Here is a 25,778-nt window from a genome sequence, read left to right on the forward strand (position 1 = left end):
CGTTTATCTTTGATAGTTTTTTGTGAGTCCAGATTGGCAGCCGCCAAAAAGCTTGAATGCTGCAATCAAGGCTTGGCGTGGCACTTTGGCATTTGGCTGGCAATTGAGTGGAAAATCTTAGTTTGCATTCGGTTTGTTTGCACATTTATCAACGAAACCTGTAATTCGGATTCATTCGCCACGCATTTGATGGATGGCTTGGGGAATTCAGCACTCGTCAGCAGATGTTGCACTCTTAGTTTTGTAATTCGAGTCGAAAGTAGCTCATTTTGGTGGCGTGTAAACTGTGGCAGCCTATTAAATTTCACTTTTGTTTTTTCACTGTGCCTTTTTCCACCCAGTCTGTTATTTTTATGGAAATAGTTGGGCCCGACTTTTTTATGATATGTGACATGGCGTGCTATTGTCATTGAACATTTGCTAGACTTAGTCTGAGGTTTGTGCTATTTTCCCCCCTTTTTTCGCTTTAAGGCTCGCATTTCATTTGACGGCGGATTTGGCCACGTGAGAGCTGTTTGCTGCCGAGTCGGATAATGTATCTGTCGGATACAAACGAAATGGTAGTGGGTTGAACAAATCGCAAGCTATTAGGCAAAACAATACAGCGGAATTTCAGCCTTTAAAGATTTTTAAGTATCTCGTTAAGTTTTTATATATGAATGGTTATAACCATTTTAAAAGTAGTTTTTTTTAAATAGCAATTAAACCAGTTTAGTGACACAGTTTAAATTCAAAGAACTGCCCTACTAATGTTGAAGAATCCCAAAAAATCACGTTTATGTGACGAAGGTAACGCAAAAAATTACCTGGAATATTGTTTTCACTTCCTCTATTTTGATCTCGTTGAGTAACCCATCGTTAAAAAACATTCCACCCAATATGTATACCATTTATCACCCAAAGTGAGTGAAGTACCAAAACATACAGCAATTATAAATGCCCCACACAACCTGGTAATCAAATACAGAACATGTTCCAACTACTAATGCCCGATATGAACATGAACCATTGTCATGCCCAACAATAACTGTCCCAAAACTGACATCCAACTGAACCCTAGGCAGTACCATAAATAATAGCAACTGATTCGGCGGCACGATAAAACGGAAAAAACAGACACGCGCCCACGTAATTAGAACATTACCAAACCATTTAGCCAAAAATACGCGTGTGTGTGCCAGTGGAAAAGGGTAACGAGTATAAATTTGAAAATTATAAGGTATCCGACACCACTTTTGACAGCTTTAAAGCCCACAAAAAGTTGAGTTGCGTGCCAGGTCCGGGCTTTACTTTGCCCATTCCGGACTCAAGTCGACACGATTCAATTATTAAAGTCAATGAGTGCGAGCTCTAATGATTAATATTTATTATTTACGCACTCAATATTTAAAGCCCATCACCGACACCTCCAAGTGTGGATTGTTTTCTGCCACCTTGTGTGAAGTTTTATTTGTCAATCAACTGTCTCTCACCTTTGGGGCGCTTATCTTTATTGAGGGGGCTATAATGCAATCACTTTAGTGAGGTTACTGGTAGCAAAATAGACAGGCATTACGAGATACGTTTATAACTATTTATAGGCAATGCATAATAGTGCGTGGGACTATTAAGATAAGAAGAGAGATATTATTTATATAATGAATTAACTAATGCCACAATGTTACATTTTAAAAGGATACAATTTATGTAACTCCACAATCGAATTTATTTGTAATTCAAAATTCACACCAGATAAACCGGAAACTAATCCGAATGCCAATCTGTCATTTCTTTTCAACTAGATGACTTTTAAGTAAATTACTTTTTTAATACTGTCAATCGAGTCGAAACTATAAATGCAAACTTAATCTACTTTGATTCGGTTGATTGAGTTTGATAGTTTAATTGAAATGCGGTCGCAAGGGAAAATCCATTTTATCTCATTTATTTCACCGACGCTTCGGGAAAAGAATAGTTTCAACAATAAAATGCCAATTATTGAGCGACTCGAATCGCAATTGTTTGAAGCTGGGAAATGGACAATTGAAATACGCATAATTTGACTGAATGAAGTGCTATTGTATCTCTGTTAAGAGTCCGAACGCTAGATGTTAATCCGTTCTCGATTAAGTGTCATTAATATTTTGTTATTTCAATTAAATAACATTGAAATCTGAGCGTCGAACTAAATTGCTTAATTTATTCCGCTGTTGTATAAGCTTCTTTTTTTGCGTCACAAAAAGTCAAATTAGCGATTGAGTCTAGTCTCGTTTATGCATTATTTATATACCTGCTCACTAAAGTTTTTATGGCGCAGGCGAAAAGTTTATCAACTTGTTGTGGATAAAACATAATGCTGCTACATTTAAGTAGATATGCATATCATGGAGATCTTCACTTAAGTTTAAAATCAGTAATATACAGCAAATTTAAGTATCTGTTCTTAACTAAACTATTTAATTATTAAGGCTTTTATTTTAATATAACTATGGTAACAGGGTATTAAATCTTCAGTCAATTTCTTGAAAAATAGGTTCCTTTATATGTGTTCTCGGTGCGAAGACAAAAGCAAAAAGCTGAACAATGCCAAAAGTGGTTCGTCAACTTCGTAACCCAGTTCTCTGGTTATAAATATTTATCTTTAATGTATCTTTAATTGATTTTGAGTGGCTAGGAACGTTCTTCAGCGTTTTCTTTCAGAGCGGTCACGCCCACAACTAGCACTAGCCTTATGTATTAATTAAAGTGCCATTGCTATGTTCTGAGTGTAGGCGAACCGCATGTTTGAACCTCACATAAATATTGACACTGAGTTATGTGAGCGAATTTGCGCAATCGTTTGGCACAAACACACATATATATATATATACATACATACATATATACATACATACACACGTTAACCTATGTTAAAGATATTTTATACAAACGGCCAAATTAGCGATAAATTTGTAATTAATGAGCTGCTCTGTTGACGTTTTAATTGAAAATACCACAAAGGAAAATTAATGTACAATTTATTGATGTGCAATTAGAGCCGTGAGTTTCGGCCAGCTAACCCTTATTTTTCTAAATAGTATTAAATTTTCATTTAACTGGTTTGCCGTTTGGGATTAAATTGAGGCTAGTGATGAGTTGGGCAATCTAGTTTGAATGCCCGAAAACAAAGCCACTTTAATTTTAATCTAAGAGCACAGATCTGAAATTTGATGAACTGGTTGTTAACTGAAAGGCGAAACATTGAAATTAAGATATTTGCTCAACAAGGGCAGATTTTATTGATAGAGAATCGCTTTGAAAAGTTCAAATTTATCTATATAGAAATAAAATATTTTGAATAAATTGAATTTGCTTTGACCAAGAAAAAAACCAAGTTAATGAACTATTATCAGCAGTATTCCACCTTTAAGACTATTTTTTGTTATTATATAACTTTATTTGCATTTTTGATAGCGTTTTAATGGGCGTTTAACTAATAAAGCCATTTCTACTTTTATTTCTTTCAGGTGAGCGATCTAAATTCATCAAATCTTGAATCGAGTTTGACTGGAATGAGTACATAAATTAAATACAGCCATGAAGAATTTAGGAATTTAAATAAACTGGAAAAATGATAAGAAGTTTTTAAGGAGTTTTAATATAATACGAATTATAGGGTGTGATTTTATTTTAACTAGATTAATCTATTTTTCCAATCAACTTTCAAAATGCTTCTTGATTAATTTTCTACACAACCTTGACCCACAGAATTCCGAATTTGATGAAAGGTTAAAGTAAAAGTGTGGATTAATTTAATACCATTTAAATTGAAACAGATACCAAATTCGGTTCCCGTTTTCTCTAATCCACGTTTTAGCCAAGGTAAACCAGTTGCCATGCTTTTATGGGCCAAATATGGCCAGTAGCTCATGCATATTCAAAACTTATTTATATTTGCTATTTGCCTTAGATTTATGTATATCGATTTTTGAATTTTTCTGCTTCCTCTGCGCCCCAGAGGGGCATGATTTTTTTGACTTCTTGGCGAGCAATTAAATATTTGTCCGGCTATTTTTTTTTTCTCTTCTAGCGACTGATGCTGAGATTTTCTTTCCTTCCAATTGACTGACAGACTTTCAATCAAACGAACCGCACGAAATCGAATCAAATCGAATGAAATCAAACACACAGACCGACTAAATAGAGGGTCTGTGATTTTGGTGGCAAGTGTGGGCCGCTGTCTTCACTAGGCGGATTCCATTCGATTTGGGAATGTGATTTCCGAAGGCTGTTAATGACGTCGCAGCTACTACAAATCGTTACCAAATTCAGACGAAATGCCCAGCAAAAACAATTTGTTCAACGCATTTAAATTAATTTGCCGTCCATTCTCGTTCGGCTTGAAAAATATGCGCTGCTGTGAATGTCGTTTATCATGTTTCATTTCGAGTGCGGGGAACCCCTCTCGGTGTCAATTTTGAACTCTTTGAGTATTCAAGTGGCCATAAGTTCGTGCACTTGAAAGTGCATTCACGAATGAGGGGAAAGTGCTGGGAAAATCTTTTCTTATTGGGACCGCGCTCAGCCCAAAAACACATTTATTTGCTATTAATTTCCCATTTTAATTGGGGAGGAAGGGTATCTGTATGCGACACAATTTGATTTATTGCTAGGGGACTTGCTCTACTTCCGATGTCTTTCTTAATCATTTAATGTTGTTTAGTTAAAAATTAGATGATTTAAAGCATGAAGTGTTATAAGCACTAAGAAAATTGAAGTGAGTGTCTAGCCTCATATGAATTTCTTCCTTACTTTTCACTAGTTTTCTGCTCACAATGCCATTTGTTTATTTCGATTGCATTCAATTGGCTTGCCTCCCAAGATGCTCGACTTTAATTACTGGCATTTTTCGAGCGGTCACGTAATGTTGGCGTTATGCGGAAGCTATTTTCATAAACTCGACCAATCTTTGCAATCAAGAAAACAAGTGATTAAGGCGCATTTTCAATTCAGGAAGTGCTTTGCTATGCCTGTGACAAACATTGCTTTCATTTATCAAGTATTTAATGTGCATTAAATTGTTTGTTCGCAAACACATTTAAATCTTTAACTCAAAGCACTTATGGTCTTATGAATAATTGTATGAAAGAAACATTTTGTACAGCTCTTAATTGATAAAATGCAGAAATGCAATTACTAATTTAGCCTCCATCTTTTTCCTTTGACCTTTAGCCTATTAATCTGGGAATTCGCTTGGAGCTACTTGCCAAATTTAAAGGGCAAGGCAAGAAGTGTTTTAAAGAATTTGTAAAAATTGAAGTGACATAACCACGAACCTTGATTTTAGTGCGTTCTTTGAAGAGATTAAATCCTCAATCGGCATTAAAGTCTTTCGACTTTTTAAACATTCTCTATGGCTATTTATAAGTACATTTTCACTATGCGTGTTCTGAGAAGGGAAAAAAGTGGAGGAGCTGACAGTTGACAGCTTTTGGACAACAATGAACTAATTTAAGCAGCCGAGTGTCATACATCAACTCACTTTTGTTGCTGCGAAGCGAAGGAAAAAACAACTTTTCTGCTTTTGTATTTTCTTCGTTTGATATATTAAGCTGCATGTACGCAAAACGTTATTGAACGCAAAGGAAAAAAAAATATTAATACACATAATGCTTCCGGCAAAACATGAAAATGGAAAATGGAATAAGCATTAAAAACCTAAAAGAAAAAAAAAACGCGGAAAATGAGGAAGAGCCATCTACAGCTGCTGGTCGCAATCAATTTTCATGGTTAACCGAGCGACCAAAGCTTCTTCGATTTCCCCTTCCTCTTGGCTAATGACAAGTGAGATAAATCTTGGAAAAGTGTGAGCAAAATAATTTTTCATCTCCTCTGCCGCCCTCACTATGAAAAAATATTGAAAATACGCACGAATTTTAATTTGTTAGTACAAATTTGAGAGTGCAAATGGGCAAAGACTCGCACTTGAGGTGGCATAAATCAGCTAGAAGCAAATTGACCGTCACACACAGGCGCCAAGCCACCCACTTTCCTCCCATGATCGGTGTTTCCCGAAATAAATAACTGTATAATCTATGCTTTTAACAGAACAATGTTCAACTGAACTGGGCGGCAACACTTCCCTGGCAAGCACCTGTATTAAAATGACTCGGCCAAAGGCAAATAAACACACAAAAATATTGCAATCTCTGACCCAAAAAAAAGGAAAGTAAACCAGTGAAGCTGCAACGGTGTCAGAGCCACCGCAACTGCCAACGGGCTTCCAGCGCCACCACCCACTCGCCACCGACTTTTCCACCCACTGGGGATGCATTTGTCAACGGTTGCAGGTTGCATGAAGCATGGAGCATGGTGCATGGTGCATGGTGCGTTGTCGCGGTTGCAACTTGCCGAGCGGGCCGGGGGCGCTTATGGCACGCATAACTTCCATCACAACTGAGCTAGGGAAAAAACTATAAAATATTTGTACCGCCAAGAGCCTGGATTTCTTCTTTTTTTTCCAAGTGAGTTTAGGATGGGTGGAAAAATGTTGTCAAGCGGCTGTGCGGGTAAAGTGAAGTGGAAGCAATAAAGTGAATGCCAAACATACTCCAGGGAGCAGCAGCAACATCATTCCCATTTTCATCATCCTCGTCGGAGAGACTGAAACCGAGATGGTGCCCTGAAAAAGTTATGGGTCAAAGATGGCTCTGGATCTGAAAGTAAACTGCCTTGAAAGCTGATTTAATGGGTTCCAAAGCTGCCTTGGTTTTTGCCTTCCATTTGTTAAAAAATTATATCAAGAAGCACAGATTCAGTGCATTTTACTTTATGGCTTTACGACTATTACTACAAATTGCAGTCTATTGTCATTCATTTGAAGCCTAAACTCTCCCTGTCAATAGAAGACGTACTCAAATATTTTGACGACAACTTCGACAGCTGAAACGAAAACCATTTGCCACCGACCAACATTTAGACATCTCCCCACCAGTTTACAATTCGGCTAGGAAATAGATTTTCCCGCCCCATTTCCGCCCCGAAGTTAATTAGTTTTGATTGACGGCAACTTTCTACCACCAAGTTTCGGTTTAATGACACTTCAAAGGCCAGGGCAATTACACCTAACAAGATCATCTCGCAACCTGACATTCATTTGCGTAATCTTTCAATCAATCCAAGATCTTGCGGCTCACCAACACAAAACCACAATGTCTGAAAAGGCCGAATTAGGCGGGGAAGTGTAAACTATCAGACACCAAATAAAAACATTTGTCAGAGGCCGAATCATCAAAATCGAAATCGTAGCAACAAAGTTCAAAACACGCGCACCTGTCATAAACAAAATCACAGCATAATTTATGATAATCTTATGCAAATGATTGGGGAGATGGAAAACAAAAAGTCGAAGAAAAACCCTAAAGTAATTTCAGTTTGAGCCAGCTCTGATTGTTGTTATGGAGTTGGCATTTTGGAACAACAAATTATATATGCATGCTTTGCATATATCAAGTTAATTGGGTTAATTGACAACGCCATATGCAGCCAAAGTTATTTTTCATTTTTCTCACTGAATGAACTTTTGCTGAAAACCAATTCATGAAAAATGTACAATGTTCATGTGTTTCTCAACTTTTAACTTATAAATTTCAATACTTTCCTTTTCAGCAAGCTTTAGTTTTTGCCAATTTTGGCTTTCTTATTAAATTGGTTTTGGGCTGGCTTATCCCAAAGGAGAATCATCATTAACTAAAAGCGACAGCATTAAACAAACGCCTGGCTCACAAATATTAATGCGCTTATTTGCATAATTTTCAAATTTATTTTCCATTCACTCGTCTGCACATTCTGTGGCGTATAAAGTAGCCAATGATATTTATTTTCTCAATGCGATATCGAACCGTGGAAAGATAAAATATACATAAAGCCCGTAATGAAGGCAAATCGAATAAAAACTATATTTTTCTTCGCCTGCCCTGTGGCCGATGATTTGCCTAACAATGGCATTAATCACGCTTATTAGTTATAATTCGTTTTTGTATTTGGTCAACAAGTTTGAGTTGAGCTATCGGGTCCAAAGAGAGTTCATTTTGATAAATGCCAAGAGTTTCCCATCTCAAAGTTTTGTTCACACCATTTATCATTTCTGGACAGTTTTTTATATAAAACGGTGTCTTTAAGATTAAGTCATAAGATATACGCAATACGTTATTTATTGTCGACTTTTTCTACAAATGGTAATGCACTTTCTTGTTTTCCGCATTGAAGTCCCGCTTTGCTGCATAAATTACGGTAGGAAAATGGTGCCAACAGTTTTACAGCTAGGAAAATCGCTTTTTTAACTCTCCATTCATTCATGCACTTTTCAGAGTTCATCTTGGCTTGCATAAAAGTGTGTCGAACGCAATAATTTCTCTGAAAATGGCTTAAAATGCGATTATTTGTATGTTGGATAGATATAATGGTTGTAAACTTTAATCAACATTGTTTTAAACTTTTTATTGCGTTTTAATGGTTTTTATTTTATGGAATGACATTTGAAAGCTGTTTTTTATACCCAGACATATTCTTAAACTTTATTATTAACTCCACCCACATTCTGTATGTTTTCTTTTTGCAAAATCAAGAAATCACCAATTAAAATTCAATGCGCTTAATTTCCTCTTGTCAGCAGTCCACAAAAAACGTGTTAAGCCAAATTTAAATATTTTGCAAACGAAAAGATTCGTAAAAAAACTGGCAATGATGATTCGACAATGACGTCGTGTTCAGAGCCATCAAAGTCGTCTTTTTCGCCATTGTCAATGCTTTGTAAATCAAAAATAAGTTTATATAAAAAGTCAAAGAAAAAATCGGATGTGACTCGAACCATTCAGTTTCAGGTTTGCTCACTTGGCCAAAATTGTATTAATGGGCATAACTCCCCCTCAACCCGCATTTCGAGTGCAATAAATTACAATATTAACAAAAAAAGGGAAATAATAAAAAAAACATATTTCATTATATATGCATATAAATATGAAACCAAAGACACGGTTTGTTCAAAGATATTACGAATATTGTCCGCATGAATCATATTACGGATTTCGCTTTTGTTTTGGCTTCGGAATTCGCTGGCTTTAGAGGTTAATGTACCACCAAAAACAAAAGGAATGCCAGTTAATCGATATTAAGTGGGCTAATTGATGTTTTGAGTGCTTTGGTGTTATTAATCTTATCAAATCCCGAAAGTCGCTTCCTTGAATGGCCTCAATATCGAAATTACTGCTGGAAAACCATTAGACAAATAGACAGTCTGCAGTTCTTTTGGCTCTGACTGTTTCGGGTTTTTAGCAATATTAAAAAACATTTGCATAATTAATGACTGGAAATAGTTGTTGTGCCCAAACTCATTTCGACCCAACCCATCCTGTTTCCACTCCCCCCACCCCATTGCAATTATGTTTTTGTGGCCCAAACAATGACGGTTGCAGCAGTCGGAAATATTTAGCTGGAAACAAAAAAGGGAATGCTGAAAACCAGGCCGCTCTGAGTGACTTTGGCTTTTAAGCAAAATTAGATAACAACTAGCTGGAGCTCAGGAAGTGAGCCAAAGAAATAAATGTAAATGTACTGGCAGAAATAAAGGGTACTCAAATGAGTTAAAAACGAATAAAGTGTTGTGAAACGAGTTCATATACTTATATCTATAAAAAAGATGTCACATAATGTTAATAAATATATTTTAAACTTTCTAAATATTTTCTCTAGTGCACGTCAACATAATGATGTCTGATTTTAGCCGAGTTTGTTGCTCCTGCAACGGCTCCTTTGCCTTTCTTCGGTTTCTTTTCACTCCGCCCGCTTTGGCCAAACAATTGTTATGCCAATTTCATTGTTATGTCGTGAGCCGAAATAAATGACTTCCGTTTGCATGGGCTGACCCTTTCCTACTTTCGGACATTCTGTGTAGGTCGTGCGTAAATGGATATGAGGGTGGACATGGCCAGGTGTGCCGAAAACAGCTTAAGATGGAAGTAAATCCCATCGATTGAGCTGGAAATCGATTTTTCGCTTGATGGGCAACGATTTCTTATAACATACTTTGTGAAGTCATTGCTGTTTTTCAACACTCGCGCAGACACATTAATATCTTCAGCCAAATGCATTCGCATTTGTTCTTGTTTCCATGTCAAGAGTGCTGAAATATATATACAGTGGTTTGCAAAAAGAAAGTATATGTAAAGTTAAATTTATCGAAAGATTTTCTTGAATAATTTTAAACTTTTGTTTTCAAACTAAGTTTAATGAAATATGTGGGGTTAGTTTGTTGGCACAAGCACATATAACATAGTCTGCTGCCATTTTGCTATTCTTTTGGGCGCAAGTGTATGAAATAAATAGAAAAAAGTGGAAAATGCATTAGGAAAACATTTTTCTAGCGCCTTTTGTGCTTTCCATCTCGATGTATGTATATAAATTTCCATTTGCACTGCAGATGTAGCATGCCCCACGCCCCAAGTCTATTGTTCATCGGTTGGCGGGTGTTTTGGCTTCTGAGCGCCATAATTGAAACATGCATATACCATTGTACGCAAGACAAGTAGCTGGGTGGGAAGTGGGCGGCTTTGGTTGTTGTTCTGCGGCATTATGATTGCAAAATAAACAATGCCAAGGCAGAAATCAGCATTCAGCAGCACACAGCAACACAAAGGCTGAAAGCAAACCAAACCCATTGGCCAGCACTTTTATTATCCGTTGTTACAGAACGGCATAAAATGCAAAAAAAAAAGAAAATAAAAAGAAACCAAATCAAAGACTACTTATTGCCACGGCTAATATGTTGCCAAATGTTTATTAGCCGCAGCTGCACAATAACAAACGGCAGATATGGTATGGTATACTATATTCCATATTGTGCAATGGGATTTCCATAAAAGCCGAAAAACGATTTGCCAGCAAACATCGCAAAATGTCTGCTTTAAGGCGGAACCACTCGTTTTCATTCGTGCCACAGTTGCACATCTGATATCTGTATAAATGAATTGAATGCGGAGAGGTTTTGAGGAGTAGCCGCCTTATATGGCCAATCATCATCGTGTTTTCGCCATTATGCAATCTATATTTACGGGTTTTTCTTTTGCTGCGCTAGCGAAATTTTTGATACTCTAGAAATTGATCTGCAGTTTTCGGTTTCTAATGTTTAATATATTTCTGTCTTTTGTTTTTTGCCCAGAAAATAATTACAATCTTGTAGAGAAGGGCATGGTCTTTCTATTCAAGCTGCACTTGTTTGTTCTTCGAATATTTATTTTCAATCGATCAAAACGTGCTGGCGTTTTTCTTACAATTTTTCGCTCATAAATAATGCATTTTTTGTGGGCATAAATATGCGATGATGGGAACCGAAAACTTCACAACATGCAGTTGCCCCAGCAACATTGACTATGATGGTTATTATTATTATTACTGCTCTTGTTGGCTTTCGGTTTTGTTTAGCTGTAAATCACGTTGCAAGAACCTTGATTGAGTTTGCTCCATCGACTCAAGGCAAGTCAGGTATTGCAGAGGCAAACCTATACTGTCAACGCCATTTATCATCTTTTTGAATTCAGGCGGCGATTGCAGTTTGAGTTTGCCTCGTTCGGCTGTTGAACTTCAGGTTCAAGCCGTTCATTATGAACTCGTAAATATTATTCATACTCCAATTCCGCAAATAAATATTCAAAAAGCGAAGTGCAAAAGGCAACAGCAGTTGCGTGCATTTTTTTGAGTTGAACAAATAAACTCATTTTGCATGCGTTTCCCCTAATCCAGGTCAACAAACTTTGGCAAAAAAAAAAAAAATAATAATAATAAAACCCAGGAGTAACATCTGCTCGATATCCAGGGAATAGATCAAGGAGCCAGACTGGATGACATTTTTGTGGTTTTTTTTTAATGCCATGAAGCGCATCTTATGGATGCTTGGCACGTTTTCAATTTGTCTGAAACCCTTTTGGGCAATCGCTTTATGGTGAATTAAACTGCAATTAAGTGCAGATGAAGCCATAAAAACGTTTAAAAGCAAATTTAAATTGTCATTGTGGAGACTTTCCCCTTGGGTAACTTGTTAACATGTCGTCACCTCGCGGAACCTGCTACAATAAATATTATTTCAATATACAGACACATATATTGTTTTTTTTTTCGGCTTCATTATTCATTATTGGCGAGTCAATGGCAGTTCGGTGCGTGGAATAAATGTTAATTGAATTAAAAATTTGCTCTCACCTTGCGAGGTGAAATAAAGTCAATCGGAAATCGCTGGCACAAATATGAGAGCTTTTCTGAAAAGGAACCAAGGCCGTTAACTGGGTCGCCTCCGCCCCCTGGCCGCCTTTTTTTCAGTGGACTAACCTTGACAAGTGAAATCTAAAGGCTCACACACACACATGCACACACAATTTCCGCAGAAGTGGCTTTTGCCAACTTTAAATGAAAACCTGTTAAAGGCAGCGAAAAAAGACGAGAGGAAGCAGCTAGGTAGGGAAAAGTGGAGGCGAAAAAACCGAAGGAACCACGCACAAAACTTCCAGTTGAAAAATGTTAACAAAAACTGCAAAGGAAGTCGTGCAGACCGAAACTTGAAAGACTCTGAAAATAATTTCAACAATAAAGAAACTAAAAGAATCAAGAAATTTTTTAAAATAAGATATTCGGTATAGTTTCTATTTATTTTGTTTTTAGTAATCAAACATTAAAATAGATTTATCTATATGTCTTAACAGAGTGTTCTTTTTAAGATAAAATCACCTCCTATTTTTTCGATTCTGGTCACACTGTTTAACTTTCCTAAGCTACCTTGAATATATATTCTCAAGAACTTTGCCAACTCGCCCTGAAGCTGAGAGGACCCTTCACGAGAAGGGTATCACAAACGAGTGGAAGGAAGCCAGCTGAAAAGGCAGAACTGGCTGCCATTCGACGTCCGTCCGTCAGTCGGGGAGGCGCACAAAGGCATGTGTATGCGATTGTACGGGTGTGGAGCACCAGGTTACCTTACCAGTTACCTGTTACCAGTTCCTGCTCCTCAGGCTCCTCCCCCGTTCCGCTCGCCCGGCTATAACGCTCCAACGCCCCAACGAGTGGAGTCTCTGCGAGTAAGACGGCGGAACTGAAAAAAAGAATGGAAAAGGAGTTGGAGTTGGGGCCTTTTTGGGGGGGAGCACGACGGAGAGCAGTCTCGATAAGTTCATTTTTCGAGTTCAAGGTGAATCGGCCACAGCCAGTTCCTTTGCGAGCTCCATCTTCTGGTCGCATTTCCCCCAGATTCTTTATATATTCCTTTTTTTCGTATGTCACTGCCTTTAACTCGCCCTGCTTCTTCTTCGGCTCTGTGGCTTCCTTATATTAATTTCATTCTTTATGTGCCTGGCCCCATTTGCTTCGTTGCCATCTTTAGTGGCACATAATTACACGACTCTCCTTTCCTCAAAAAAAACAAGGAAAGGAAAAGAAGTCCCAAATGAGATGGGGAGTGAAAAATGATTGCAAGCAGAAGACAAATAATGCATGATAATTAATGCTGTATTCTAGCCAGAAGGACTGAGATATTTTGGGGCACATTTCTGCAAGTTAATGCATAAGATAAGTAAATTAAACAAATTACCCATCTCGTACGCATTAAATAGTAAATTCAATTAGCATGGGTAATTTGAAGCTACTGTTTTGGATCATCAGTGCGGAATTCTAAATGTTGCACCCAAAGAATTAATTTCCATTATAGGTGGCAATAAATAATTTACTCGAAATGAATCACATTTGATGTGTCTCATCTGACATCAAATTGCAACCAATTGCGTTTCTCAGAAACAAAGACCTATTAAATCATGCACACTGTTGTTTAGCTGAGTTCTGCGAAATGCTAAATGTGAATTAGACACACATTTCGAAATGAACTTCATAGATGATAGGTCGCATAATGTTTGCGATGGATATATGAGATCATTCGCTTGCCCCAAGGGTACTATGCTCCATAAATCACAAGTTTAAATGCGAAGCCTTTTGTTCAACTCCGCACACCTCGACTCATCTCTCGATTTTGTGTGCAGACTGGCTGAAGTTTGAAGTTGAGTTCAGTGAGGCGATGCGATGCGATGCGATGCGAGTGTTGTTCACCTAAGCGTATTAACATAAAAAATGTTTGCACACAAGAAGGTCACAAAGGTGCGTGGAAAAGAGCTCGAGTTTAAATGGGTGAAAACAATATATATTTAATATTTATGGACTATAGTTATCGCAGCATCTATAATTTGCATTCGAAGCCCATGGCAAAGTAAGGCAATCAAAGGGCAATCTAGTCTTCACTCGGCGAGTCTGTTTCATTCATATAAATCAATCAATCAATCGTGTGGCAAAGCCAAATAATGGCATACAATTTCAAGAGGCAACGGCCAAAAACCAACACAATCCGTATCGCATCGGATCGAATTGAATCGAGAGTCGAGTCGAGTTGAGTCGAATCAAATCGGAAAGGGGCAAACAAAACAAATCAACAATTTGTTGTTTACGCTCAATTGGCTTACGTTCGATGGGCGATGCTCTGGATGGACGCCTTCGCCCAATGGGAATCGGGTATCGGGAATCCGGATTGGGGGCCCAAGAAGCAAGAAGTGGGTTTCGTCGTGGCAGATGCTATACAATTTCCCTCACACATGCGACGTGTAATTAAATTTCAATTAAACTTTTCATACAGCACCCTGCATCGGTGTGCAGTTGTGTGTAACAATATTAATTAAAAGTGTTTAAAGCGAGAGCGCGATGCCATAAACCACCGCAAATAGTCAATTAAGTGGGCAAAGTGTTTGCCCATAGTTGAGCGAGGCAACAGTGTTTATCGCCGTTACTCATTCGCCCCGTTGTCTTGCTCAATAATGAAAGCAACCGTAACGCATGACACAGTGCAGTCAACTCGATGCGAAACAAATAAACACTGTCATTCGTATAATGCAGCTACAGATTACAACGAAAATGAAAGTCGCTCGACAAGAGCCAAGAAAATTGGATTTGCACTTTAATTGGAGGAATATTTTTTATCTATTTTTAGCTTGGGAAGTTTTTGTTTTGTAATTCAGCTCGTATTTCTGTTTTTCATAAAATCCTGTTTAAAAAATCTATTACTGGATATTGCGATTTATTTGGCTTTCCTGTTTAGTTTAGATTTGCCAGTATTTAGACGATGCTTGACCAAAATATTTGCAAATAGAAAATATATTTTCCCACATGTTTTGTTTACAGATCAAAACGAATGTGACAGCAGTCAAGGGCATTGCAAAACAAAAATATTTGGTTAGATGTGTTTTATGTTTGTTTGGTATAGTTACTAGAAAAACAACTTTTAAAAAATTTCAGTAAATCATAACCAGTATTTTCAATAATATGCAGAAATAAGGCTTTGCTGCATTTTCATTTAATTGAATATTTCCGGTACAAGTACCAGATTGCATGTCTTACAAGTTCTGCTTTTCAATTTGAAAACAAATCTAAACTTTGTAATAAAGAAATTTAATAAGCAAAGTTGGCTGCAACTAACAACTTGCAATATATTTTGTTTATAGAAACACGCATATCCACATTTGCAGAATTTCGTGACCTCTGTTGTAATATGACGCGTTGGAATGATGCAAACCCAATTTCGTTTTTTTTTCTTTTGAGAGGGAAAGGAAATGTAATAGCTATGAAATGTAGATGCAGTAAAAATATAACCATTAACATAGACACAACCCCCCTTTGGCACTCATGTGCTGCGGATTTTCTTTGTGTGTTCACCCCATCATGAAAAGCAATTTCATGTTATGAATCCGTTTTTGGCCAAGGCAAAGTAGCGCGCCATTTTACTTAGTATTTTTGTGTGTTTCTTGCGTCGTTTTTGTTGTTGTATTTATTACACAATAAAATATTATATTTACAGTGTAGCAAAATGCGGCCCCGCTTTCCATGTGTGTGGAAAACCCTTTTCGTTTTCGTTTTTCGGTGCTTTCGGGCACTGAACAGTTTGCGCCTGTTCTCTGTTTGTCATTTGATAGGAATTTTGTGGCATATAGAAATGCCTCGTAGTTAAGGTTAATGAGGGGTCTAGTCCTGAAAGTTGAGACAAAAACACACATACATACGTGTGTATGTAACCTTTCTTTGATGGGTTACCCAACAGACATAAATGGGAAAAAGAGAATAGAATATGTTTAGTAGTATGAGTACATTCAGAATATTAAAATATTTATTCTTCAGAAATTAATAATGATCAACCGTGCTAGACCAATTTTAACGTAATCGATGAGCTTGATGCGCACTAAAAATATTTATATAAATCCTACAAAGTATCAACAGTTCGTGGGAATTCCGCTGGATTTTTGCTTTATTTTACTTATAGTTCACATTTGGTTTTCGGCACTTCCCCTGCGGTTGTTGCCAACTTTTGTGCTTGGGACTGCCGTTTCAGTTATTCTCCTGCCGCAAATATAATGGCAATGGGAGCAACGACAACAGAAAAGCACAGCGGCAATTCGTAACGCCTCGCATATCTGCCCCAAACACACAGATACACGGATACCCAGATACACAGATACTCGGATACATACACACAGGCAAACACCCTCCGTTTCCGTTTTGGGTTTTTTTCGCCCCAAAACCAAGCTTCGTCTGACCCACAGTTCCCTTATCCCCCGAAATACGTATATATGAGTGTGTATAAAAATATTTGTGTGTATGCTTGGGGAAAATGAAACTATTTTCGTATTTGTAAGATCTCAGCATTGGATAAAAATTTGCTGAGCTTCGACAGCGTGAGAGCTTTGCCCAAAAAGTAGACTATACCATACCTATTTGTGCAAGGGGTCGTCTTATGTTCTGTGTGTGGCTGATATGTTCAATTTCCACCATGACTTCGATTATCTGCCACTATTGCTCTTGTAATTTGTGTAGGATAAGAGAAGGACTTTATAGATCCTTAATCAGAGTTCAAACTTTTACTTGATTTTAAGGGCTAAGTTATTACAGCACTTTGATCCATTGACACAACATTTCTCATCTTTATGAGCTTGGCTTCTTTTACGACATAGTTGAATAAGAGATACACACGTCACAAGCGCCAAGCAATTTGCATAAGCCCTGGTGGAAAAGGGATTCCCCCTGCCAACCTAAAAACTTTTACTTCATAATCTCTTCCTCAAGCGAAGTTTATTCAAATGTTTTGAGCTAAATTGCAAACGAATGAATAACAGTCGAAGACAATTTCGTTTGATTTGGGTGTAACTTCGGGTAGCCGTGTGATAAAAAATGGATGAGGCCTTTTAACGACAAACCATTTAGTGCATATGCCTTCGAAAGCCAAACGAAACGGGCCATAAATGGCATAATTAACGCATATTAAATGTCACCATTAAAATGGACAGTCAGTCGACGCGGGTCGGTCCCTCAGTTGGCGTTAAAATCGAGCAGGAAATTACGTATGCATATCGGGGCTCGATGTGAGTGAATCATTAAAACATTAAAGTCAGGCGGAAAAGCGAAACACCCATCCACGCCCAAAAGCTCTGTAAACGGCTTTGGTTTTATGCGCAATTATAAATGTGTTTCCGTTTCGAGAGTGGAAAAAAACACACACTATATAATTTATAAACTGTATATGACCGATGGCTGCGAATTATTTAAAATGCAAATTTTTTTCCAGCCTCCAGTGGAGCTGCGCCTCGAATTTTAACCCCAAGGTGACCGAGAGGTGTAGTTTAACGAAGAATAAACATAAAAAAATGTCATTAAAATGCAATGGGTGAAGAGAGGGCGGAACTCATGCCAGTTACAATTCGTCATATATCGACGAATTTTATAGATCTGTTTGGGCCATGCTCTTTCCCTGTCCGAGTGTCAGATTTATGAGTTAAGCTCTGCGAGCCATGCCACAAAAATTGAAAGCGAAAAATTGTAATAGAGCGACATTTGCAACGGCTTTTATATGGCCAGCCAAAGTTGTCAAATTCAGCGACGGGCCAAAACGAATGTGAGTGAGATGCTGGATACCCAAACTCGCATATGCGGTGCGCAAAAATCTACTAAATCCGATTTGTGTCATAAAAAAGTTGGTCAAAAAAAAATGGGATAACTTTTTGTTTTAATCTGCATGCCAAACGGCTTAAATAGATTGCGGTAACTGCCATTGTTAATTGGAAGATATTTATATATGAAAGTATTTTACTGTGTGACATAAATATATCGCATAATGATAATCCAATTCTTAAAACAGTTGCTTATTACTTAGATTAGCTACTTAAACTAAAAGTAATAAATCGTGTAAATGAAATAAGTTTTGAGTAAATTTAGCATGGCAATTAAGTCACTTGTTCACCTGCCACAGTAAAATGTTGCAACTCCGGGAAATTAACCACGACATCTCGGGGAAGCCCCCCAACATACAGCTACTTGCATATGCATATTTGATGCACAAACCGACAAAAACGTTTAGCTAACCTTTTATAAAGCACCTGGTAACCCAGAGCCTCCGGTTTGCAGTACTTTGCCTGCCCTACCTTACCGCTTAAATCGATTAAAAGGATTGCGTGTACATTTTTAATGCCAATTTGCGGGGTGGGGCGAGTGCTTCATATGCAAATGTTGAGAGAGTGTTGGTATATGCAAAAAAGGTAGTGCATATCTTAGATTTAGCAGTGCTAACGTAAAGGTTAATAAATATGGCTAGAAAGGCGTTTTGAATATGACTTTTAAGTTAATTTAAGCATTAAACACTCTATATTTTAACTAATTTAACTTAATTTCTTTCTTTCAGGTAAGCAACAAAGCTAGACGTCTGGCAAATAGCTCGAAAACATCGTGTTTAAGGGATAGTCGTAGATACCATCGTAGTGTCTGTGTGTGCGTGTAAGCCTTAACCCATGTAGATCCACCAATTGCGTAATTATATACTATCCATATGTACTAGCATATACCTCTGTAAGCTTAACCCACCAAATTCTCTTCACATTACCAAGTTGTAATCGATTCACTACTTCATTTTTGTGTTCGCATTTAGTAGTTTTAACAACCATTTTAACCCGATCAGCCCCATCCAACCACGCCTACAAAAAAAAAATTAACATATCTGAAAATCCAAATTGAAAAACAGCATTTTGTGGCATTTTGTGTGCAAGTTTTTATCAGTGGAAAATCTATTCCATTTGCATACAATTTATAGCAGGAAATTAAAAATGTTTTCCTTGTCGTTCCTGTTGTTTTGACAATTTGCCAAAGATTCTTTCCGCCCGATTGTCGCTGTCTGTTTTGAATATGCCCCATTTGGGGGCAAAGCGAACACTGGATGTAGACTTTTAGGTGCCAGTGTACACAATATCTCGCCTTCTGGCGGCTTATCAAATATTCATTTAACTTTGCCTCCGAATTGTATTTAATTAGAATGGGCAGGCGAAAGAAGCTTAATTAGGAGTGGCTAAAAATCTGCATTTCCCTCTATATATTTTAGCGCTGGATATTTTTCCATCCAACATATTATATAGTATATATGGGTGAGGGAAGCCTCTGCTCTTAATTACAAATGAGTACGTCCCTCGGGCCATTCCGCCTGATGCGTTCTCTCATTAGCCTTTTCAGTCGAGCCTCCACGCCTCGTCGACTTGTTGACATTTTGGTGTCACATCTAGAGGAGCAAAACTTGCATTTTGGCCTAGATTCGTGGGCGGAAAACAGAAACGCCAGCACACACACACACAGAAAGGTGAAGGAGGAAGAGCCCGCTGGGAAGTAAAGGGGCTAAAGGATACTTTATTTCAATTTAAAGTTTAAAATGTCGGAACGTTGCTGTTACCAAATAAAATCCCTAGGGTTCCAAGAAACAAACTCAGACAAACGACTTTATAAGCAGCAAAAAAGCTTAAGGGCTAATATGTAAAAGTAACAAAATAGAGTTGAACTATATGAATAAATAATGCCATTTTATATATTGATTAAGAGGACTCAGCTCCAATTATACAAATTAGATTTTTGCAAAAACTACACAAACGCCCGCGGCTCCCAAACTTTATCACCCAAACATGCAAAGCGTAGTTTCAAATAAATAATAAACAATTCATATGTGTGTACAAATGATTTTTGGTTGATGTATTTTAATTTATTGTTTATCTTCCGGTGTGTCGTAGTGCTGTGTAATTTATGTCGTGTGCTGTTTATTTTATGTATTATTTTTCCTGTCGCAGCGTAAATAAATAACCAAAACATACCGTTAATAATTAAAAATAATTCGAGCAAAGTTGGTAATTTTGCGTAAATCCGAGTCGAGTTGGTTGGCATCATCGGAATTTTCTGTGTAAACCTCTCCATACCCCTCAACACCCATTGTCCTTGTTGTTAGTGTGGCTTACATTGGTTTATTAATTTCGTGCGCATTTAATTGTATGTATTTTATTCCATTTATGCATTTTAACATGGTCCCCAGTTGTTCTGTACATAACTCTCCCGATTAAATGGTTTTGGATTGTGTAATAAGATAGTGAAATAATTTTTGCATTTATAAAAACGAAATAATATTGCATTGAACATCATAGACATCGGTAAATTACCTATAGTTTGAAACGTAGATGAAACCACTTTTCAGGTTGCATTTGTTTATATTTTTCTCAACCTGTCACAGTGGACATTGAATGCGTATGTTATATATGCAATCAGAAACCCGATGAGCTCCTAATCGAATCAAATTCAATGATGATCCACTTGACAGGTCGCAGAAGTATTTGCGATAATCCATGTAAATAAATATCTGCGTGCTTCTCTGACTGGCAATTAAAGCGTTTTGTGCATTTTGTAAATATTTTACAAACACCAGACCCACATCCCTCTTGAGTAAACCACCAAATAACGACCCATGCATTTTAATTGACACGTGGTCGGCCATCAAAAAACAAACTACTACTATTACTACAACTACTGTTTTCAACTCGTTTATACTCCCATATACATACCTAGTTTTGATGCAACCATTCGTAGTAACAGAAAAGCAAACAAACTCTAAACCCATAACCAGTGTTCAATAACCAACCAGGAAAATAAAAAATACCAAATAATGTGAGAGCAGCTTAAGCGAGATCGATTTGAAACATTTGCTTACCAGTGGCGAACTTTTCTTCTTTTCTTTTCCGGTTTTCTTTTACATTGCAGGTTTCAGACACCCATTAAAGCGTTTGCCTGCCTGACAGCAGCCACAAGGTAAGCTCTAACCAGCTGATCGAACCACCCATACCCAGCAATTGCCCATATCAATCCCAATGAAACCCCAAAGCCTAATTCAATTGTGTTTGTTGTTGCATTCGGTGTGTGCTCTTCCAAAAAAAAAAAAAAACAAAAATGTGCTAAATACCCACAACTATTTAATTGTCTAAAAATAATAACAAATTGTAATCGTTATAATTAGCAAATATTATAGTTGGTATTTCATGTGATTATCTGTTAAATTGGCTTTTATTGTATACATGGCATTCTGCTAAAGTTGTTATAATTTCATGAAATTATCTATCTTTCTGTCAGCTCGTAGAAACTTTAGTTTGTTTAGTACTTGTAAAATGTGCTGTACACTTAGCCCTAGAAATGTGTAATTATAATTTTGTACATTAACCAGTTAAATATTATACAGTAAATAATTGTGATGAAATGTTATTAAAGCGATGGAGCAAAGCATTTACGTCTTACTCTAGAATCTCTGGTAGCTCATGTTTCTTGTCGAACGCCACAATTAGAAACATATTACGGAAACATATTTATGGTCAAAACAATGGCCTGTGGTGTTTTTGGGGTTCGAGAGAGTTGGCTGCCAAGGATAATCCTGTTGCATTTGGCTGCTTTCGCCAACCGAGGGATCCTGAATGGGCCCGCTGTGCTCTGGTCTGCAATTATATTGTTTTCTTGTCCTTGTTTGTTATAATTTTATTGCCCCCACACACACATGGACGTGTTTGTATTTTGGATAAATTTGCTACACAATTTGCTAAACATTAAATGGGTAGAAAGGGAACATTTAATGTCTCCAATGTGCAGAGAAAATATTCTGCTTAAATATTGCATTCCATAAATGCCTGATCATGAAAATAAAAGTGCATTCCATCTTAAAACTTACAGTGTACACATTTCAATTATTTGCACATGAAAATCATTCATGCAGGTATTTAACATTCGGCAGCAGTGAATCATCTGCCGTTTGTGAAATATTTAATTGCCATAACTTAACTGCACATATTTCTCAATCATAAGTGAACATTTCAATGCAAGGATAAACTCTTTGAATCCTCAGGGCTGCAATTTGTCGTTTTCGCCTCCTGGGCGCAAAGCAAAGCGATTATTATATAATCGCATTCGTAATCGACGATAATGACAACACTTTAGCGCCATATAACACATCATAAAAAAGAAATTGAGTGGACTAGGAACTGAAACAATTACCGGCGGCCAGAAAAAAAGGCAGAACCATGTTTCGAAAGACGGGCCAACAAATTGGTCACACACACACACATACATGCTCACTGCAAATGGCTGCCAACATCGGCAACATGCAATATTTTATCTGCTAATGTGTAATTATAAACAATTTTCTAGTTTGTTATTTATAATAGCGCAGCGGGCAGCAGAAAAAAAAAATGAAATGGAAAATGGCAGCGGGGAAAACTAAGCCGTCTGTCTATGTAATTGTGCAAGCATTATTTCAGCCATTGTGTTTTAGCGTAGTGCGGGTGCAATTTTAACAAACGACTTGCGATAACAATCGCCGGAAAATTGTTCAAAGTGCAGGCGGGGGCGTGGCATAGGGATTTCAAAAATGTTGGCGGAATGCGTGAGTCCAGCACATTTGCCACATTCCAAAACTGACAAACGATACGCGATATGCAATGCGATATACGAAACAAGCCGGAAAATCGTGAAGCAAGGTGCTAAAAATTTCATCACTGGAAAAAGTTGTTCAACACACAAATAGAAGGAAAAACAGAATGGCGTTATACACGCAACAACAACAATGAGAACTGCTGCGGGAAATTAATTGCACTGAAATTTATGTTTAGAAATTGAAGCTGGCAGTGGGCATTCGTGTCCTTTTTGGCTGCGACTGCAACCGCAGCGCGAAAAAGTATGCTACATAAACTACGGGCTTAATTAAATGGAAATTGGACACGACTTTGTGTAACTGCCATCGATTAAATTGTTGTTTTACTTGCTAGCGATGTTTAAAAAATAATTCAATAAATCAATTCGAAACAGCATTAATAAATATTATTATTAGCCTCATAATCAAAACTAAAATTAAAGGAAATTTAAGCACGCTTTAGGATTCAAAGTAGGTGGTGGCTTTCCAACCAAATTTTCTGCTATTTACACCACAATTTCGACGTTTAATTTGGCCGCTCGATTGGGAGCACACTTTCGCCATTCAAGACCACAATCAATTAAAATTGCTCTGCGGCTGTCGCCATCGCGAGTCGGTTATTGTGGCACGGCAGCAGCTGCAATCGTTGTTGCTGCCGCGTTGTTGCTGCTGCCATGTTGCAGCTCACATTGCTGCGATATTGCACAGATGCGAAAACATTTGAAGGGCTTCGTTCTACTGTTCCAATTATTGTCGCCCTTTCACCTGATTCGCTTCCCATTTTTTTTTTTTCTGGCTTGTTTTTCAGCTCTGTTACTGTGTGTTGCTGTGGTACTTTTAATTTCCCAGTCGAACAAGCAGCGAGAAGCTGTTGCCATCCTGCAACAGGATGTGTATTGTTACGGTAGAGCGACGCATCCTAAATTTTTTGTCAGATCCTCCTCTTTTTGTTTAGCAACTTCCGCCTGGACCTAAGGTTTAATTACGTCAGGGACCGAGCGGTTTTTTTCTCAGTTGGCTAAAATCTTCTCTGCAGCATTGCCAGTTTGCACTTGACTACGTTTTGGGTCAAGTTGCGCGGGATTGGTGATTTCGCGGAATTGAATTACTGTGACGGAGGCTGAATTTACCACTCTGTTGACTTTATCACTTGCGCGGAAAATTCCATGAAAACTCTAAATAAAGAACAGTTATTGTACAGCTGAGATTGGTCCTTGTTTAAACACCCGTACCTCTGAAACTCAACTTCGCCAAAGTCAAACCACTTAATTTCCTACATTGCGTATACGCAATATTGGCTTAATTTCCTCTCCTTCGATGGCAAACAGAATTTATTGTTTGCAGCGAATCGACAGGAACATCAACGGCTGTCTTCATTAGAATTACATCGGCATTTTCCATTTTTGATCCACTCGCCGATGGAATTTCGAATTCAAATCAACAATACGCACCGTTGTACAATTGTCCTTGATTCGTGTGTGCTTGTGTGTGTGTGTACTTACTCTGATGATTTTTGCATTCGGCAACACCTTTTACAAAGGGAGCGCGGGTAGGGCTTATGTAAATTGGGATTGTAAATTCGTGCAAATCGCGTTTTCAATTTCGGCCCTTTGTTGGATATGCGAATATGCAAATGAAGCTCATAATTTGCTTTAGCCAAAGGCGGGAAATTACCAAAAATGAACTACGACCAGAAGAATGGATAGCGAGCGAATGTGAAAGAGGCTGAGAGTGCAAAGGGATTACTACCCAAAAAAAAAAAAAAAAAAACTTTCCACAACAGAGCAGTGAAACTTTTAGTGCAAGCTCTTCGGACCAAGTTGTGAAAGATAGGATGCTCGTCCCTTTCCACTTTATGGTGCTCCATGCCCTATGATTCCTCCCGATGCAGCTCTATGAACACTCAAAAAATTAAGATGCATATAAACTTTTTTAAATAATATATAATACTTAACAATTCTCAAAAATCAAAATGGATGTTTTTCAGTTTCTGAAGCAAATAAATCATTTTATTGCTATAGAAAAATGTTTTAATATGAAAAAGTAACGGTTGACTTACATTTTACCTAGCCACTTTCGAGCTTGAAAATATAAAACTAAATTTTATATATGATATTATTTATAATGGAACTAATTTTCTAGTGTCTAAAGGGACTAAGAAAAACTTTTGCCCTGCACACATGACCCATTAATAAGCGCACGGCACTTTCTGGTTTGGCTTGGTCATTTCATTCGACTTTCACAGCTGGGCGTCGTGGAAAATAGAGGGAAAATGGGGCGGTATTTGGGTGGGTGGGGTAATGCCGTGGTGCAGTGGTGACGTGGTGGCCCAGCACGTTGTCAACATAAATTTTCGAGGCAGCAGCCATGAACTACTAGCAGCGGTGGCAAAGTTTGCACTTCCTTGCAATTTAAATGCGTTTATCTATTCGAAAGTGGACAAACAGACCCAAGTTGCAAAATAAATCTGCTCCGCAATAACGAATGAGCAAATTTCATGATTTAAGCATTTAATTCGTTTTTCAATCGATAAATCAATGGCAACGTGACGTTGGATGAATGTGAAAAAGTTCAGCAAAAATCCTTGATTTGAAAAAGATTTTCAAAAAAATGTAATATGAAATATATACATACTATACCACCAAAATCCACAATCTATAGCTAAAGCTATAAGAGTATCTTGCAGATACGTCAAGCACGCCCACACACAGTCATGAAACCATGGCAAGTCAATGATAATGAGTCAGAAAGCGGAAGCTATGAATAAATTTTGCGATGCAAAAACGGACCGAGAAAACACGCAGCCAGATACAAATGCATAGCTCCAGATACATACATACGAGATACGGATACGCGCATCCACAAGTCAAGCGTTTAATATGCAGGCAACGTTGCAAGTGGGCGGTATTGGGTGGCGGATGATAGTCGGGGTGGGTCAGAGTGGAGCGATCAA

At 37.7% G+C, this 25,778-nt stretch overlaps 1 protein-coding gene across 6 annotated transcripts in view; it reads left to right on the plus strand.

Moving 5' to 3' along the window:
- Positions 1-25,778, plus strand: part of LOC117142309 (poly(U)-binding-splicing factor PUF60-B) — an 88,321-nt gene that overhangs the window by 26,249 nt on the left and 36,294 nt on the right. For 4 of the 6 annotated variants that reach the window (XM_033306202.1, XM_033306205.1, XM_033306204.1 and 1 more), the window contains exon 3: positions 21,136-21,183. The exons of the other annotated variants lie outside the window; for them this stretch is intronic. In XM_033306202.1, coding sequence (XP_033162093.1) covers positions 21,136-21,183 — 48 coding nt within the window. The remainder of the gene's footprint in view (positions 1-21,135; positions 21,184-25,778) is intronic. 6 annotated transcript variants of the gene reach the window in all.

Source organism: Drosophila mauritiana, chromosome 3R (assembly GCF_004382145.1).
Source record: "Drosophila mauritiana strain mau12 chromosome 3R, ASM438214v1, whole genome shotgun sequence".
Classification (NCBI taxonomy): domain Eukaryota; kingdom Metazoa; phylum Arthropoda; class Insecta; order Diptera; family Drosophilidae; genus Drosophila; species Drosophila mauritiana.